At 40.3% G+C, this 18,833-nt stretch overlaps 1 protein-coding gene across 1 annotated transcript in view; it reads right to left on the bottom strand.

Annotated features, from left to right (window-relative positions):
* Ctnnd2 (catenin delta 2) overlaps nucleotides 1-18,833 on the bottom strand; it is a 788,751-nt gene that overhangs the window by 188,571 nt on the left and 581,347 nt on the right. The window contains exon 11 of the mRNA XM_042695245.1: nucleotides 5,000-5,213. Coding sequence (XP_042551179.1) covers nucleotides 5,000-5,213 — 214 coding nt within the window. The remainder of the gene's footprint in view (nucleotides 1-4,999; nucleotides 5,214-18,833) is intronic.

Here is an 18,833-nt window from a genome sequence, read left to right as displayed (position 1 = left end):
TATTGCACGGGAAGAAAATTATTTATTGCGAAGCCAACAGGCACTGGCAAAACACATTGTGCTGTGAACAGATACTGCAGCGCAAATAGGCAGCTGGCTTTTTCAGCATGCATGTTTATGTGTGCAATGGAAATGTATGCAAATGCCTCAATTTTAACATTTTATTACTGTTCAAACAGTTTGCCAAGAACTATTCGATAAATTATTTATAGCTTGGCAAGATCATTTCTTTCTATTAGCCTTCAATTATTCATAATTTGGCATTCTGGATATCTTAAGACCTTATAGACCTTCAATGTCTCATCTAAAATTTAATTTACAAAACTTAAAAAAAATCTCTAAAATTGTTCATTTTAAATTAAGCATTTGTTTCCAACATTTTGTGGAAAGAATGTTTCTTCAGTGGATACATATTCCCATGCTTGAGCTAAGAGGCAGAAGGGAATGTGACAAGCTGGGTGCTGGTGGCTCCCACCTGTAATCTCAACTGCTCAGGAAGCTGAGATCTGAGGAGCATGGTTCAAAGCCAGCCTGTTCAGGAAAATCCGTAGGACTCTTATTTCTCATTAGCCATTAAAAAGTAAGTAGTAGAGCTGTGGTCAAGCGGTAGAGTGCTAGCTTTGTGCAAAAAGGCTCAGTATTCAGGCCCTGAGTTCAAGCTCCAGTAATGGCACACAAAAAAAGCAAAAGCAAACAAACAAAAGGAGAGACTCATGGAAGTACTGGCCTGTCCCACCGCAGTGAGGCTAAATTCTGAATGAGGTCTGGCAGAGACGCACAAAGGAGGTTCAGACGGAGTTACTATACTTCACCATGGCGTTAGTTAGTTCATACGGATGTTGAACCTCATTCTTAGGGTATTTGTGGTGACTCTTTTGGACGAAAGAAGTAAAGCAAGTCTTTCTCTTACATTCCATTCTGTTCCACCCTTCAGAGCCACTAGCTCCTTCCCTGTTCATGCAGTATGTTTCTAAAATACAGGCACATTTGTTGAGGCTGTCTCTAAATATTTTGAGCAGCCAGTAACATGTATGTGTTGACCATTCAGAGCTGGGCTTCACTGTGGTGGTGAGCCTGACTGAAGTATTCACAGGGCTTGGCACTGCACCTGAGGTCTATAGAAATTCAGGAATGTCTGAGGGGTGCGTGACTTTGGAATGCATGAGGCGCCTGCATTCCCACAGGAAGACAGGCTCACTATTCTCCTCTTGTCAAATATGCACCAAGACCAGAGTCCCAGGGGAGGGGTGGCAAGAGAATAAAGACAGGAGAAATGGAGGCTTCGCCGACCTTGTGGCTGAACCTAGTTAGTTGAACGAAAATACAGGATTCCCAGTGTGCTGCCACGAATGCCGACCCATAGAAGATGAAAAGGTTCTGAACTGCATTCACTCTGCCTCGTTTTTTTTCCCTTTCAGTCAGGTGGTGAAGTAAGCCTCGGCTAAATTTGTATCATTTCTGTAAAATCTAAACAGGTATCTGGGACCTGCTGATTCCTGGCTCTCTCAGACTTCTTTCACCGCAGAAAGTTCGAAGGCACTGGCGCTACAGACTGGCTCCCAGCAGACATCCCTTCTGCCCCGGCATGTCTGCATGCCGCACGTGAGCTCTGCCAATTGCTTTCTCTTGGGTGGCAGCTTAGCCCATGTACTTGCTACTGGGTTTTTGTTCATACCACAAGTCCTATCTTTTATTTCAGGTTAACAATCACAGAGGTAAATTGAAGGTCTGTTTGGCTTTTTCTTAATGAAGGACATACATAGGAAGTGTTATGTTCATACATGAGGACATTTTGCCACATTTAATTCAGTAAACACCACCATGAAATAACTATGGGTGATTCAGACATGAGAGGAAGGAAGTAGGAAAGAATTTCAACAGGTGCTTCCATTTCTTTCTAATACCACATCTTCTTGATGGAGCATGTCAGCCACAAGAGACAAAGGATTCATGATTTCCCTTATATGTGGAAGCTAGATTCAGCTTACAAATTCACAAGTGCATAGGTTGAGTGATATGCAAGTATATAGGAATGTATTAACTGAAATATGGCATCTACCCATCTCATGGAGATCTCAAGTAGTGTAGTTCCTTAGAAAGCCAAAATCAAAGTTCAGCAAATGGAAACCCCAGGAAGCAGGTACTTGAAGTGGATGGGGGTAGAGTCAGGGGAAAAGGGTAAATGAATGAAGAGAAGATGGACAGTGCTGAACAGAATCCAATATATATATTCTACAAAATTAAGAAGAGTGAGGGAAGAGGTGGGGAGGGGAGGGAAGGGTGAGAATGTTGGAAAACATGATGGAGAGAGCCTGGGCCACTGCATACACTGCTAATAAAACTATGGGCTAAGACTTGACCATGGGGGCAAACCTCCGTCCCTTCATGATATGCAGCATGGACACTGTCTGCTCGCTGTGCATCGTGCTAGCATGCTTCCTGCAGCCTAAGCTTCCCCAGGAACAGAATCTCCTAGAGCTTTGGGACAGACTGTTTGTCTTTGATGTGTCCAAATAGAGCTCACTTAGAATTTCTGGCCATTGCCCCAGTGCAGAATGGGTGGGGGGAGGAGGCTCAGGATCTGGTAGGTGACTGTGGCGTGGCGTAACTGACATCACATCCTTTGCAGCCACCCCCGATGCAAACGGCAGCGGAGTCCAGTGTGTGCTGGACACTGGGACGCAGGAGGCACCAGAGTGTTCTGCAGGATGTCACAGGGGGCAGGACCCCCACGTTAAGCCATCAAGCTTCTCCACATGGCTGAGTCTGACAACGAGATGAACCACCAGGGAGCCTTCCACACGAGGCGAATGTGTGGAGCAAATACAAGGTTTAGTCTAAATCCAGTCCTTTCCCAAGCATGAAATGAATGACAGCTGTGGATATAGAAGGCACTCTGCAGGCCCGCACTTCTGCGGGCTTCAGGCATCCAGCAGTGAGGTGTTCACGCACACAAGTGCTTTATTTCCAGCATACACATTAGGTCCTTTCCCACATACCGTCCATGAAGGAAAGGGTGCGTTTTCAAAACCAACTGACAAGGAATATCTTCAGTTATGTAACTTACCTCAGAATGATCTGTGAGACAGCACATTACTGGGATAATAATCATTTTACTTGCTGGATCTATGAAATATTACTTTAATAACACGATAGCCTTTAACAATTACTCTTTCAACAACAAAGACAATTCTCCACTTACAGAAAGGGGAAAAAAGGATTTGTGTTTAGTCTGAACTCAGTTAAAATAAAGAGATGCAACAGTAATCTCTTTTCTCTTCCCTTCTTTTTTTCTATTTTGTGTGTGTGTGTGGGGGGGGGGGGGGTCCTGGGGCTTGAACTCAGGGCCTGGGCACTGTTCCTTAGGTTTTTTCACTCAAGGCTGGTACTCTACCAGTTGAGCCAGAGCTCCTTAAGTAAGAATGTCAAAGACTTTTCTTCTTAGGCTGGCTTTGATTTATGATCCTTAGATCTCGGTCTCCTGAGTAGTTAGGATTATAAGTGTGAGCCACCTGCACCTGGCTGCAACCATGATCATAAAAGATGAAAACGTAAGGAAATGTATTGATACTAGGAGTTGTGACTTGGGACTGGATAAATATTTATGATTGCCTGGTTTGAGTAATGTGTTATTTTAAATAAACAACTTTTTTTTATATATGCTATCAACATATTTAAAAGGACATTTTAGTCAGGACAGAAGGTCAGATTAATTTTTAATCATGAAAAATTAAAAGAAAGTTTGGAGGAGCCACTTTTGTAATTCATTTGTCAAATTCTCACTTAAAGGGGTACTTGGATGAACCAGAAGCAGAAACACCACCTAGTAAACATTAGCATGTAACATCAAGACGGGAAACCCCGGGACGATTTGGAATACCACACTGCAGTCTGTCCTTAGTACTTCAACAAGCAAATGTGCATGCTTAACAAGGAAGGGCTACGCTGGCCAAGGTGCCTCACGTCTGCCATCTTAGCTACTCGGGAGGCTGCGATTAGGAAAATCATGGTCCAGAGGAGTAGGGCATAAAGTAGGGCCCTATAAAGCAAAAAGAACTGGAGGTGTGGTTCAAGCTACCTAGCAAGTATAAGTCCCTGAGTTCAAATCCCAGTGCTACATCTTACCCAAAGTGAGGCACGGTAGCTAATAACTGATGTTTACAGAGCCCATATTTATTCCAAGAAAGAGAGGTATACTGAGTTTTATACATGTTCTCATTTGTTCAATATTCATCATTATATCTTCATTTATGATCCTGGAAAGGCTTTTTCTCATTGTAGCTTTCAAAAATTTCCGTAACGTGCAGTTATGTAACACTGAGTCTTTGAGTAGGCTTAAGTATTTTAATCAGTAAATTAACTGTAAAGGTTAATAAACTCTGATTTTAACCACACTGAAACCTAGAATGGGTACCCTACTACCAATGACTCAATAGCATCATCTTTCTACCATTTTTTTTTAATGTTCTAATGGTGGCTTCTGGGTATGCTAAGATACTCAACTTCAACAACTTCTGCTGCTGCTTTTGCTTTTGCTTCTGCTTCTGCTTTTTTTTTTTTTTTGGTCAGTCCTGGGGCTTGAACCCAGGACCTGGGTACTGTCCCTGAGCTTCTTTTGCTCAAGGCTAACATTCTACCACTTGAGCCACAGCACCCCTTCTGGCTTTTTCTGTTTATGTGGTACTGAGGAATCGAACCCAGAGCTTCATGCATGTTAAACAAGCATTCTACCCCTAAGCCACCTTCCCAGACTCAACTTTTCTTAAGTTACCTGCCAAAGACTGACATATGATCACAGAATGTAAATGAGGGTTTCCTTTGGATTCTAATCATTTAATATGATCAACCCACACCTGTTACACTTAATATTATTTTATTCACTTAAGTGAAAACAGAAATTGAGATGACCTGTTATCAGTGCTCAGTGAGGCACTGTACCTTGTTCATAATACCTTGTTCACACATTTGCTACCGGGCTGGATAATGGAATGACACTAACCTGTGACCAGCTCCCGGATCTCAAGGTCCGTGGTCTTGCGAAGCAGCCTCACCAGCGCTGGAATGCCACCGCAGTTCTTCAGAGCAATTTTGTTATCATCATTGGCCTTCCCGTACACCAAATTCCGCAGAGCTCCGCAGGCACTACGGTGAACTTCGGTCATCCGGTGATCGAGCAGGTCCACCAGGAGCTGGATGCCTCCTTGTCTCCTTATCTGAAAGAACAAAGGACAGGGCTTTGGCCTTCGAGAATGAGGTTCCATTAGTGAAGCTGAAACATGGTTTTCATGGGAAGAATCTGCTACGCGACTGTGCTGGCTGAATGAAAGTACGCAAAGAGGAGGGAAGGCAATGAAGTGTTCTCTTTAGAGTGCATTGCCTTATTTACTTCAACATCTTACTAAAAAAAGCCTAAATGTATTTCTTTCGGGCTACAGAATTGTGGAAAGGTGATTTTAACCTCAAAATGAGTGTTGGGACGTTTCTTTTTAAATTTACCATGTGTTGTTGGGAAGAGGAAGGCTGAGGTGGGCAGAAAAATAGAGAGCAGAAGGGTGGGGCCTAATTCAGTCATAATAGTGAATGTATTGTGAAAATGGGGTCAGGGAACTTAGGAGGGGTTGGAAGAGATGGGGGAGCAAGATGGAAGGGTGACACTGTTCAAGATGCACCATACTCATAAATCATTATGTTGAATTGAAATCCCTTGGTACAAAGACTTAAGGATAATGTGTTTTTTAAGAAAAAAAATCTAGAGCTGGATATCAGTGGCTCACACCTGAAATCCCAATTATTTAGGAGGCTGCTTTGCAGTTTGAAGCCAGTCTGAGCAGGAAAGTCAATGAGACTTTTTCTCCAATTAACCACCAAAATGCCAGAAGTAGAGCTATGGCTCCAACCTTGAGTAATAAAAGCAAAAAGGACAACACTCAGGCCCTGAGTTCAGGCCTCAATATATATTCTCTCTCTCTCTCTCTCTCTCACACACACACACATACACACACACACACATACATACACACACATAATCTAGAGATAAATAATTGAGTATTTGAAAGAATGGGGTCAAAAGGAAAGGAGTAGATGAATAAAGAGGAGAATTCAGTCAAGAATCCAATATATATCCTACAAAATTAAGAAGAGTGAAGGAAGCAGTGGGTAGGGAAGAGATGAGTTAGAAGGTCGGAATGGGTGACATTGATAAAGATGCACTGTATTCACAAATACATTGCTTTGTTAAATGGCAACTCCCTTGTACAATTACTTCATGATAAGAAAATAAATAAATACCTGCAAAATTAAAAAAATAAACTAAGAATTGATCAGATACTCAGAGCATGAAGCTGCTGGGTAGTAAGGCATTGGAGTGACCCCACTCTGTAGACTTATAAATGTAACCATTGTCTTAAAGGTGGAAGAATTGATGTGTGAAAGCTTAAAACTACACTCTTTGTTTTTGTTTTTGTTTTTTGGTCAGTTGTGGGATTTAAACTCTGCTGTCCCTGAGCTCTTCAGCTCAAGGTGAGAACTCTACCAGTTGAGTCACAGCACCACTTCCGGTTTTCTGGTGGTTAATTAGAGATAAGAGTGTCACGGATGTTCCTGCCTGGGCTGCCTTTGAACCGTGATCCTCAGATCTCAGCCTCCCGAGTAGCTAGGATTACAGGTGTGAGCCACTGGTGCCCAGCTTGCACTCTTTATATACATACTGCAAATACTTCAAAGGAATCCGAAGGTGAGTGAGATAGAGGCATGGAGGTTTTCCCTCGGGACAGGTGGGAGCACAGGAATGTCACTCACCCTCCCGGTGAGGTCCAGGACATCACAAGCCTGCCATGCTCCACTCAGATGTTTGATGAACAACAAAACCACATGCTGCTTACATTCAAAAACGAATTTTAAAAGTTATTCTTGCAATGTGTTTCTAGATGCAGCTATTCAGTACTGCCCTTTGGTGCTGGGAGCAATTTTGAATTTTAAACTGGAGCCAAATGGAAGTGGCTAGCTCACACATGGACTGTTTCATGGAATGCTCCTAGAAAAGTTGCATGAGACTCACTTAACAATGCTCTCCTCTTTTTCTTAAAACCTCAGGGCTCTTCAGGAACTGGAGGATTGGGACCTTCTTTAACTTAGTTTTGCTATTAAAGAAAACTCATTCAATCCACACATGTGCCAAGACAAACAGCCCAGTGGTATTCAGGTGCTGCCTTCTCTACAAACCGCAATGCTTTGAACCATGCTGCCTTTGCAGTCCAGCATTCCTGCAATGCCTTTGTCCAGTATGTGTGTTGTAGCTTATTTTTTAATTTATTGTTATTGTATCATATTCTAATATTCTTGGAAGAGTTGTCTCTTTTGCATAGTTTATAGCCTTACCTTTATCTCAATGCCAAGTACATAGTATAGGTTTATGAAATGTTTGCTGAATTAATGAGGAGTTAATGTATTACATGCTACCTTAAAGTTTCTGAGGTTTGCTTAGAAATGGGAAAACATGCCCCTTCAGAGAGAAGGAAACCTTTGTGCACAGCCAAGCATGCATGCATTCAGGATACAGGGGCAACACCGATGCCAGCTTGTGAACAGAACAACCTGTCTTTGCACCCAGGATGGACCGCTGACAATTCCCCATCTGTCCAGGGAAGTTATGTTCATTCATTAAAATTTTAAATCAAAAAGTGAAGAGGAAGAAGATGAAGAGGAAGAAGAGGAGGAAAAGGAAAGAAGAAAGCAGAGGAAGAGGAAGAAGAAAAACAAAGAAGGAAAGGATGAAGAAGAAGAGGAGGAAGAGCAGGAAGGAATGAGGAAGAAGAACAAAGAAGGAAAGGAGGGAAAAGAAGAGAAAGAGGGGAAAGGAAGGAAGAACAAAGAGGAGGAGTAAGGAGGCAGAAGAAGAATGAAGAAGGGAATGAGGAAAAGAAGGAGGGGAGGAGCAAATGAGGAAGAAGAAAAGAAGAAAGAAGAGAAGGAGAAATAGGAGGAAGGGGCCTCACAGAACTCAAACACTGAAGACTTTACTTAGGGAAACATGGGTGGAGTGCTCTATGCATCCTTCCTCCCACCGGCCAGGCACCAGAAGGAAGGGAGGACTCAGGCACCGCACTGGCCATCAGAGTACTTGCTTCCCTGTGCTCCCTGCACTCCTGCAGGGTGGGGACCTGGGACAGGTACTTCAAGGGATCACTGGATCAAGTTACAAAAAGGAAAGAAGCTAGAAAAAACTTGGTCCAGATGTCAGCTGAATCCAGGGCTTCCCTGATCCACAGAAGGGAGATGGAGCTTGTACTGTGATAAATGAGACACAACTAGATGTGTGCCTTCCACACATGACTTAAGTCCACAGTGACTGCACTGTGATGTCTCAGGAGGGATGGTCCATTTGTTTGGAAATGTTAAATTGTGAAGGTCAGTTTTTGGTGTTGGTGTGTGTGTGTGTGTGTGTGTGTGTGTTACTTCAAAGTTATCTGGGTCTAATTTTTTGAATAACAAGGTAAATCTAATGTTACATTCTACTTTTGAATATCAATAGGTAAGTCTATAATTCCAGTGAGCCTATCACTTATGTATTAGAATCAAGAATAAATCTGCCAATTAATTTAGTCAAGATCTGTATATTTTAGCTATACTGAGTATTATAATTAATATTCTCAATTTATGATAACATATTTCCCATTTACTGACTATATAAGTTAATATAAATATTATCTCAACTCATTAAAAGGGGAAATAATTTAAAAACAAATGTAACAAATTGTTGTGTAACGACAGTACAATATTTTCCAGGATGATGAAAAATTAATGCCCCATAGCCACATTTGTAAGAAGTAACTTCTAATTTAATGTAGAGAAACATGGTTTTTTTTTTTCATTTTGATGTTATTTGGGACTCATCAGATCATCAAAATGACAAACGTTCATTTCCTTGAGGTTGTATTTGTCCAAGAATGTAAGAATCCTCTTTCTGTTTCTTGAAATCTCATATGATACCACATGACAGCTCAGTGGTTCCGGCACTTCCTGGTTTCTTGTTATTTACCTCATGGAATGTGCTCTTCTGTTTATTTCCCTTAACTCTGGGCTAATCTGAACCTTTAAAAGTGGAGGTTTGGTGGAGACCTCTTTGGTTTTAAAAACCATAGCTGTCGGTCAACCCATTCCTTGACCCATGACGTTATTAAAAGATTATGAGGTATCCCTTCATGGGCATAGTCTTCCTCTATCACCCTGAATCTGCTGGTCAGAGTGACCAAACAAGATGAATTCCATATTTGTTTCAATTGTGTATTACAGATGGGGTATTAAAATCATTGAAGGGCTAGCTTCAGAACCAAGGCTCCTGGGGCCAAATCATAGCTCCTCTTAAAATCTGTGTGCCCACCAGCAAGCTACTAAAATGTCTATAAAACCTGAACAAAATATAAATCTATTTCATAGGGTTATTTGCAGGGTTAAATGAGATCTCAAATGTGACTTGTTTCACAAAATGTTCAATAAAATATTATCTATCAAGAAAGGACCCACTGTAATAACTTGTTAAAGGATATTTTTAATTAACTTATTACCTGGTCAATATGTGAATTAATTTAATATGTTGGTGTAACATATGGCAGTCAGGGAAAGGAATATAATTCAGGGTTATACCTTCATAAATTGGATTTAGTGTGAAACTGTATATTATCTAATAGATCCTGGCTCCCATCTGGCATATGGCTAATGAGAATAAATAGGGGATGTGTTTATCCTAGAATAACTGTACAGATTTTATTGGCATTTGAGAAGTGATTTCAAAGAATGCTGCATTAATATTATAGCAGTGAGATGTATTTCTAAGGTAAGTACACTAATGTCACTTAGTTTTGAAATGGAGTTTATTTTTATTTCTTGTTACAATTACTTACTAAAAACTTAAAGTTTTTATTCATTTTTTATTGTAGAGGTGATGTACTTCTTCTGAGAAGTCTCTCTTTATGTCTTTAGCCCATTTACTAACTAGGTTGCTGTTTCTTTGAGGATTTGTTTTGGGGGGTAATGTTTTTGAGCTTGAAGTATATTTTAGACATGAAGCCCTTGTCTGATGCATAGCTAATAAAGTTCTCCCACTCTGTAGGCTATTTATCTTGCTAGATATGTCCTTTCGCAATGCAGAAACTCTTCAGTTTGACACAATCCCAGTTATCCTGTCTTTCTTTGATTTCTTTGTGATTCTGGATCTTAGGAAGTTTTGACCTGTTCTAAGGAGCTCTAGTGTTTCCTTATCCCTACCTGTACTTCTTCCTTCCCTATGTGGATTCCTTTATGTTTTCCTCTTGCCTTTATGTTTTGCCTCTTGCTGGGAATTCTAGTACTATACTAAAGAACAGTGGAGTATACATCCTTGTCTTGTTCCTGATTTTAAAGAAATGTTTTTAACTTACCATCATTAATTACAATGATAGCTGCAGGTTTGTCTGATAAAGCCTTTATTATATTGAGGAATGTTCCATGGATCCCTAGCTTCTCCAAAGCTGTTTATCATAAAGAGGTATTGGATCTTATCAACTGCTTTTTCTGCATTTATTGAGATGATCACATGGTTCTTCCCCTTGCTCCTGTTGATGTGCTCAATTACACTGATTTGTGTATAGGGAACCAGCTTTGCAACCTTGGAATGAATCTCATTCGATCACAGTGTATACTTTTCTTCTTATAAGTTGGTGAAGTTGGTTGGCCAGAATTTTATTGAGAAGTTTTGTATCAATGTTCATCAAAGAGATCAGTTCATAGTTCTCTTTGATGAGTCCAGATCTTGTTTTGGGATGAGGGTTATGCTGGCTTCACAGAATGAGTTTGGTAGTGATCTTTCCCTTTCAATTTCATTGAAGAGTTTGTGAAGTATTGGAGGGAGTTCTGCTCTGAAACAGAATTTGGCTGTGAATCCATCTAGTCCTGGGTTTTTCTTGGGGAGGTCTTTAATTGCCATTTCTATTTCACAACTTGTTACAGGTCTATTTTGTTGACTTAAATCTTCATGGTTTAGTTTGGGAATATCAATAGTCTCTAGAAATTCTTCCATTTCTCCCAGATTCTCCAATTTGTTAGCATAAAGGTTTGCAAAGTATTCCCTTATAATGTTCCAAATCTTTCTTGTTTCTTTTTTTTTTAAATTTAATTTAATTTTATTTGTGAACATACTGTACAGAGGAGTTACAGTTACATGGGCAGGATAATGCGTACATTTCTTACCAAGCATTGCAGCCTCCTCCTTTGTTTACCCTTCACATCCCTTCCCAGCCTCCCCCCACCCCCCTAATCCCAATCCTTCTCCTTCCCCCCGCACCAACGTTGTAAAGCTCGTTTTGGACATGACAACTTGTACTTCTCATTGTTGCAACAGGTCCACCTGTATCCTTAAACAACTGGTTTTTCCCCATCTCCTCCACAAGTTATACTGACATCAAATATAGTGAAAGCAGGGATTATACTGTGGGGGAGGGACATACAAAGCAACAAAGAGATAATCTTATAAATGCGTTAGAAACAAATGCATGAAAGAAAAAAAAACATTAAAATACACATCTAAGGGTTCATTTTCCTGACATCACATTATCTGACCTTTTCCGCTTGACTCATACATATACTAGATATTACAAATAAGGGAAACCATGGGACCTACGTTTCTTTGGGCCTGGCTTACTTCACTTAATATAATTTTTTCCAAGCCTTTCCATTTCCTAACAAATGGGGAAATGTCATTCTTTCTGATGGAGGCATAGAATTCCATTGTGTATATATACCACATTTTCTTGATCCATTCATCTACTGAGGGGCATCTGGGTTGGTTCCATATCTTAGCTATGGTAAATAATGCTGCAATAAACATAGTTGTGCTGGTAGCTTTAGTGTGGTCTTTTTTGTAAACATTTGGGTAAATGCCCAAAAGTGGGATTGCTGGGTCATAGGGGAGCTCTATGTGAAGTCTTTTGAGGAACCTCCATACTGCTTTCCAAAGTGGTTGAACAAGTTTACATTCCCACCAACAATGAAGTAAGGTTCCTTTCTGTCCACATCCCCTCCAGCATCTGTTGTTGTTAGAGTTCTTGATTTTTGCCGTTCTAACTGGAGTGAGGTGATATCTCAATGTTGTTTTGACCAAATCTTTCTTGTTTCTGTCATGATGTTCCCACTCTCATCTCTAATTTTCTTTATTTGGGTCCGTTCCCTTCTTCTTTTTTTTTTTGGTCAATTTTGTTAATTTTTTTCAAAGAACCGACTCTTTGTTTTGTTGATTCTCTTTTTTAAGTCTCTAATTTATTTATTTATAATTTAATTTTGATTATTTGCTTCCATCTACTCGTTTGGGTTTTGGCTTGTTCCTCTTTTTCAAGAAAGTTAAGGTACATCATTATATTTTTTTATTTGAGAGTTCTCCAATTTGTTGATGTAGGCACTCAGAGCTATAAATTTTCCTCTGAGTACTGTGTTTGCCATATACCAGAGGAGCTGACATTTTGTGTGCTCATTTTTCTTAAATTCCATAAATGTTTGAATTTCCATTCTGATCTCTTCAATGACCCACTGATGATTCAACAACATGTTGTTCAGTCTCCATGAGTTAGAAAACTTTCTGTGATAGCTTTCAGTGTTGAATTCTAATTTCATTCTGTTGTGGTCTGACAGAATGCAGGGAATAATTTCACTTTTTCTGAATTTGTACAGGTTTGCTTTGTAATGTAAAAATGTGATCTATTTTGGAGAATGTTCAATGAGCTGCTGAGAAGAATGCATATTCTGATGCTGTTGGGAAAAGTATTCTATAGATGTCTGTTAAATCTAGTCGGTCAATGAAATTATCTGTAGTTTCTCTGCTGTATTTTTACCAGGATGATCTATCCCAGATCCAAGAGTGAGGAGTTGCTGTCATAATTTGAAGTAATATTAGTTCCTAGAAAAAGATTTTTTTAATATATAGAGAGTATTATCAGGTGAAAAGGAGAGAGTGCTTCTCTTTTCAGTTAACAAAGTAGCTTCTAAAAAGCAGATGAAAAAACTAAATTTACATTAGAGGATATAGATTTTCCCAGCGGACACTCAGGTGCTCCAGTGTGGGATGTGGAGGGTTTGGCTGCATCAACCTGTGTCTAGTAGAAAGCTGTTTCACAAAAGTCTGTGTTTTTGTCTGCCTACTTCAGACAAGGCAAGTGGGATGACATACAGGAGCGCAATTGGCAAAGGAAAACAAGCCTACAAATATATTATTATCATATAATTTTTCTTATTCTTTCCACATGAATATCCAGTCTAAAGTTCTCTACAATCTCTGGAAACTCTCATTCAGGATAGATTTCAAAACCCATTTGTGCATTTCTTCTTCCCCATCACCTATTGTATACCTATTGAAATATTAAAAGAAAATGTTTGGGGGCTGGGAAGGTGGCTCAGTGGTAGAGCACTTGCCTTGCATGCCTGAGGCCCTGGGTTCGATTCCTCAGCACCACATAAGCAAGAAGAAAAAAAGCCGGAAGTGGCTCTGTGGCTCAAGTGGTAGAGCGCTAGCCTTGAGCTGAAGAGCTGAGGGACAGCGCCCAGACCCAGAGTTCAGGCCCCACAACCGGACCAAAAAAAAAAAGAAAAGAAAAAGAAAGAAAGAAAAGAAAAGAAAAAAAAAAAGAAAATGTTTGGACAGCAGGTTGCTAGGGATTCTCATACTTATTATCCTTAGGAGGCTGAAACAGGGAGGATCTCAATTCTAAGCTAACCCAAGCAGAAATGTCTGTGAGATTTCATCTCCAATTTACCAACAAAATGCCACACTGGAGTCATGATTCCAAACAGTAGAGTGCCAGCCATGAACAAGAAAGTGAGTGAGAATATGAGGCCCTGAGTTCAAGCTTCAGTACTAGCACAAGGAGAAGGAAAGAAACAAAGACAGAAAAATAATTAGGAGCCATTTCTACAATTAATCTTTGCTAATAAAGAGTAACAAATCAGAGAGAAAAAAGTGAATGGACCGTCATGGTAGTAACTTCAGAAACATGAAACAAAAGGAATATCTTACCGAGGATAATCAGTCATTTTTAATCTTTATAAACTAGCTTTTATGCAAGAGAAATAACTGAGACTGTAGTAAATATAAATATTAGTAAAAGAATCATTTATAACTCTGGTTAGAGGAAACCATTTCTCATGGAAATCCCTGAAACGATCTATTTTGCTGCAGCTTGAACTTGAAAGTTCTCTTTACACGCACAGTTTCATCATTTAAGGAGATAAAAGAAAGTGAAAGAGGCCTCTTATTTTAGAGTGAACGAATCATTATTTCCCATATGATGCATTTTACCAGACAAACTCACAAAGCCTCTGCAACAGTACAAGCAAGCCACACACACCACAGTCCTTGGCTATTCCATTCTCTGTTGCCAGTGGTGGTCATGAGGAGTGAAATGGTGTAGAAATTCTAATCATCTGAGAATGATGCCATCAGAACACCATCAGAATGAATGAATGCCATCAGAATAAATACAAGATTTTTTACTGAAAACCCAGCAGCCAGCCAATGAAGTCATAGACACAGAGATCAAAGGCAACGCAAAGCCATTTTTGTGGGGGCAATAAGGTCACAGACATAGGGGTCAGAGGCAACTCAAAACCACTTCCTGTGGGCCAAAGAGGCAGGCATAGGGATCAAAGGCAACTCACAGCTACTTTATGTATACAGAGAGACAATATCCTCTGTAAACAGCAATCACAACTGCTGAATCCTCTTTTAAGAAGTTCTGGTGATCCCACAAGTTCCCAGGCCCAAGGTACCACGGAGGAAATGGGATCTGGGTAAGTATAACTGCATCTGTTTGCACTGGTCTCATAGATGTTGAATACAAAAATCACAAAGCAATAACAATGATAGAGAATGCCTAGAGTCAGCCTTCCTCCCTTACTGAGTTCCAAACTCAACTCAGTGACTCCTTCCTATTTCCATATTAGATGTGTGTGATAGGGAAATCACATGGCTTTTCACGCTGAAACCAGGCATTCAGGGCCTTGAGGGACTTGAAGACAGTTGAGCACTGGGAATGGATAGGAGGGTTCCTCCTTGCAGGACCATGTGCCTAGGTTCAAAGGCTATCCATGATTTCTCTCTAGTCCATACTGAAACCCCATTTTCTACAGATCAGCTCACACAATATATTCAGCATGGGATATGGATACATGTGTGTATTTTAGCATAAGACATTTTATCTCTTGCAAACTGTATAACAATTAATGCAAGGCCTCATATTATTTCAGTAATTTATAGAAATGATCCATACCTAGTACTATTGTCTAAAGCCAATAGTCACGATCTATAAAGGTGAATATTGATTAAAATATTTGAGGAGACCTCTCAATAGTCAAGATTGATAACACATTCGTTGTTTCAATTCCTTTGATCCCTTCAGCTTGTTTGGAAAGTTGCTTATCCTACCCAAACAAGCAAGCATCGGTCTCTCCTGTGGGGCCCTGATTGGATTCTTCCTCGGGACTTCAAATCTATATTCAATGCACATACTCGCTGAAGTACAAAGGAACAGATGAAGCACCCAATCTGCATTTCTTCATACTGCAAAGACTTCTCTTCGATTCCTGACACAGTTAAAAAACTGATATCAAGCTGAGCGCCAGCGGCTCATAACTGCAAGCCTAGCTACTCAGAAGGCTGAGATCCAAGGATTGTGGTTCAAAAATCTGGGCAGTGTGTGAAGCTCTTATCTCCAATTAAGCACCCAAAAGCTGGAAGTGGCTGTTCAGTTCAAGAGGGAGAGTATAAGGGGAGGCACAGAAACAGAAGGACTAAGGGTGCACAAATGAACATGAACTATAATGCAGCAATGGCACTCACTGGATAGCATGTTGAAAATGAACTATACAACCTATGGATGAGCTGGGAGAGAGCAAGGGAAAGGGTGGCATGGTCCAAAAGGAAACGTTATCTTTGCATGACTTATATAACTGTAACCTTTCTGTTTAATAAAGATTTTTTTCAATTAAAACAAAAAGAGGGAGAGTGCCAGCCTTGAGCAAAAGCTAAAGGACAGCACTTAGGCCTTGAGTTTGCCCCAGTTTCAACACAAAAAACAAGACAAACCAAACCCTGAAGCCAGTCTAAAACCCAATGTTTTCATTTTGGATATGATGTCATACTGTTTTAGACATGTCTGAAATAGGACGTGGGTTTGTCTAGGAGAATGAGCATAATGCAAAGAATTATAGGAGAAATGAGGACTTATGGAGAGATGAACATACTCTAAAGCACCAATAAATAGTACAATAATCCATGGACAGCAAAGAGAAGAAAATCCTTCAAATTCAAACACTTGCAACATCTAGGAATCGAAGAGGTAGAATTATGACAACAGGCTCATGGGACTGGAGAAATTATTGGCTGTGTACAAGACAGAAAAAATGTTTATATCCCTCCAGGTGCCAGTGGTACAGGCCTGTAATCCTAGCTACTCTGGAGGCTGAGAACAGGAGATGTTATTCAAGGCCAGCCTAGGAAGTAAAGTTTGAAAGACTCCAGTCCACAGAGGGAGGTGAACACAGTGGTCCATGCCTGGCATTCCAGCAATGGTGGGAAGCCTGATGTAGGCAGTTTGTGGCTCAAGTGGTAAGCTTTGGCCTTTTGTAGCTTTTCAAATGCAAGCCCTGCATTAAAATATCACAGCCAAAATTTTTCACATGCTTACTTGAGAGATGAGGAAACTGAGCCGTCGGCAGGACCAAGACTTAACATCCTCCCTTCTGCACTACTGAGCCATATCCAGGGCTGCATCTACCACGTGCCCAGAGCTGCGTGCACACTTCTAAAATACGATGTAGATGGTATCTTGCGGTACGTATGTCTCTCCATTTGCTTTATCACAACATTGTATTCATGATATTTTTCAAAATAGATAAATAATATTTATTCCCAAACCAAGTAAACTTACTCCTTCGCATTTCCTTGGAGGCCGTATTCCTCAGAGGAGCCCGGTATGTTCTTTTATGTACTTTCATTTGCATAGATCCTTGCTTGCCTCCATTATGATAGGAGCAGCAATAGAACTAGGTAACTTCTCATGTGTACAGTGAAAAATGTTTCTCTGGGATAAACACGAAGGATTGGTGTATTCAAGTACATGGTGCAGTTCAAAAAATGAAAATAATCTGCATTCCACTAACAGTGAGTAAAAGCCATTCTGCAGACAGGACACAATGTTAAATTCTTCTTTTAATTGAACTGGTCTCTTACATGCAAAATGATCTCTCTTTTTAGATTTCAATTTGCATTTTCCTTTTTTTTTTTTTTTCTGAAGAGGTTGAGTCTGAAAAAACTCTTTACCAAAGAGGTGCCTAATCTACATAGATGAAAGTCAAGGGCTTTACTGAGCAATAGAAACCAACCTCCTAATAAATGGAAGGAGAGGCCCTGTTCATGAATGGAAGGATTGTAGTGTGAAAAGGCTCTACAACCACTTAAAGCCTTGACAGGATTTGAATCCACAGTCACAAACAGATACATTTTTGACCATGACAAAATGATTCTTTTATCTATAATCTTAAGGCATGAATAAAAACAAAGGAAGTTTCATGAAGAAGGGGCAAGTCTGTCTCATATGTAAATACTACAGAGACCACATTCATTTTGGTACTGCTGAGTACAGATTCATAGTGGGAGAGAAGGGATGACCAAGGAAAAGATCCCATTGCACAGAAGACCTACTGTGTGGTAAAGGAAGCGCATTGCAAGGAAGACTGAAGGGCTATAGGCTATAAAGCTCACAAACCAGTTAATTAGTGTTCCAAATGAAGGCAAAATTAATTTTTATGATTATCAAGGTTGGATGAGGTACCCTGCAAGAGTGGAAACAAGTTATTCCTCCCAAATAATAACTGTACATGAAACGGAGAGCCAGTGACTCACGCTTGTAATCCTAAAGATTGCAGTTTGAAGTCAGCACAGGCAAGAAAGTCTGTGAGGCTTTTATTGCCAAATAACCACTAAAAAGCTGGACATAAAGCTGTGGCTCAGGTGGTAGAGCAGTAGCTGCAAGCAAAAAAGCTTAGGGACAAAGCCTAGGCCCAGGCCCTGAGTTCAAGCCCCAGGGCCAGCGCACACATATACAAAATTATTATACATGGACCCAAGATTTTGTTCCAACGTCGGCATCCTAGTTACTCTTGATTTGAAAAGTCTGACATGATTCTAATAACCCCCAAGGAGATCACAGGGAGCTGCTCAAGCTAGCATGCCTCTTCATCTCAGGGCTGGTTCAGATCCTCACTTCCTCGTCTGTCTTTCTCTTTTGCCTCCAACCCTCCTCACACCAGTGCAGCCTGTGGACATCGCCCAGGTTCACAGAGGGGATTCAGAGGAAGACACAAGGTCGCCTGAAAACAATTGTTCTTCAGATTCTGGTCTGACTTTAAAAAATAATTTATGACTCATCCCCTTGAGTCTAAACATGTGTCCTTTTAGATGAATAATTACTAACCTAATATTTTATTCCTTTATTTGGAAAGGGTCTAATCTAACATTTATGTGTGGTAAAGCTAAATCCACATTGCTCAACATCTAAAAGAGATTTTTGGATGAGCTCACATTAAATTTGAAAGCACAAATCCCACAGGGCAGGGGTATCGTAAGAGAATTTGAGAATCATTCTGACATCTTGGCATGTGACTAAAGCAGGCCAACAACATTACTGCCCCAGAACTTCCAGTCGAGTCACTCATGTAACAAATGTTTGTCCTGGGCCCTTGGAGGAGGCTGAAATGAGGAGTCCTCATACCTGTGCTGGAGGAGACAGTGTAAACGAAGAAATCACCAAGCAGTC

Source organism: Dipodomys spectabilis, unplaced genomic scaffold, assembly GCF_019054845.1.
Source record: "Dipodomys spectabilis isolate Male_0828 unplaced genomic scaffold, ASM1905484v1 ptg000179l, whole genome shotgun sequence".
In the NCBI taxonomy this organism is placed as follows: domain Eukaryota; kingdom Metazoa; phylum Chordata; class Mammalia; order Rodentia; family Heteromyidae; genus Dipodomys; species Dipodomys spectabilis.
Note: the sequence above shows the minus strand (reverse complement) of the source record. Positions and strands in the feature narration are given on the sequence as shown.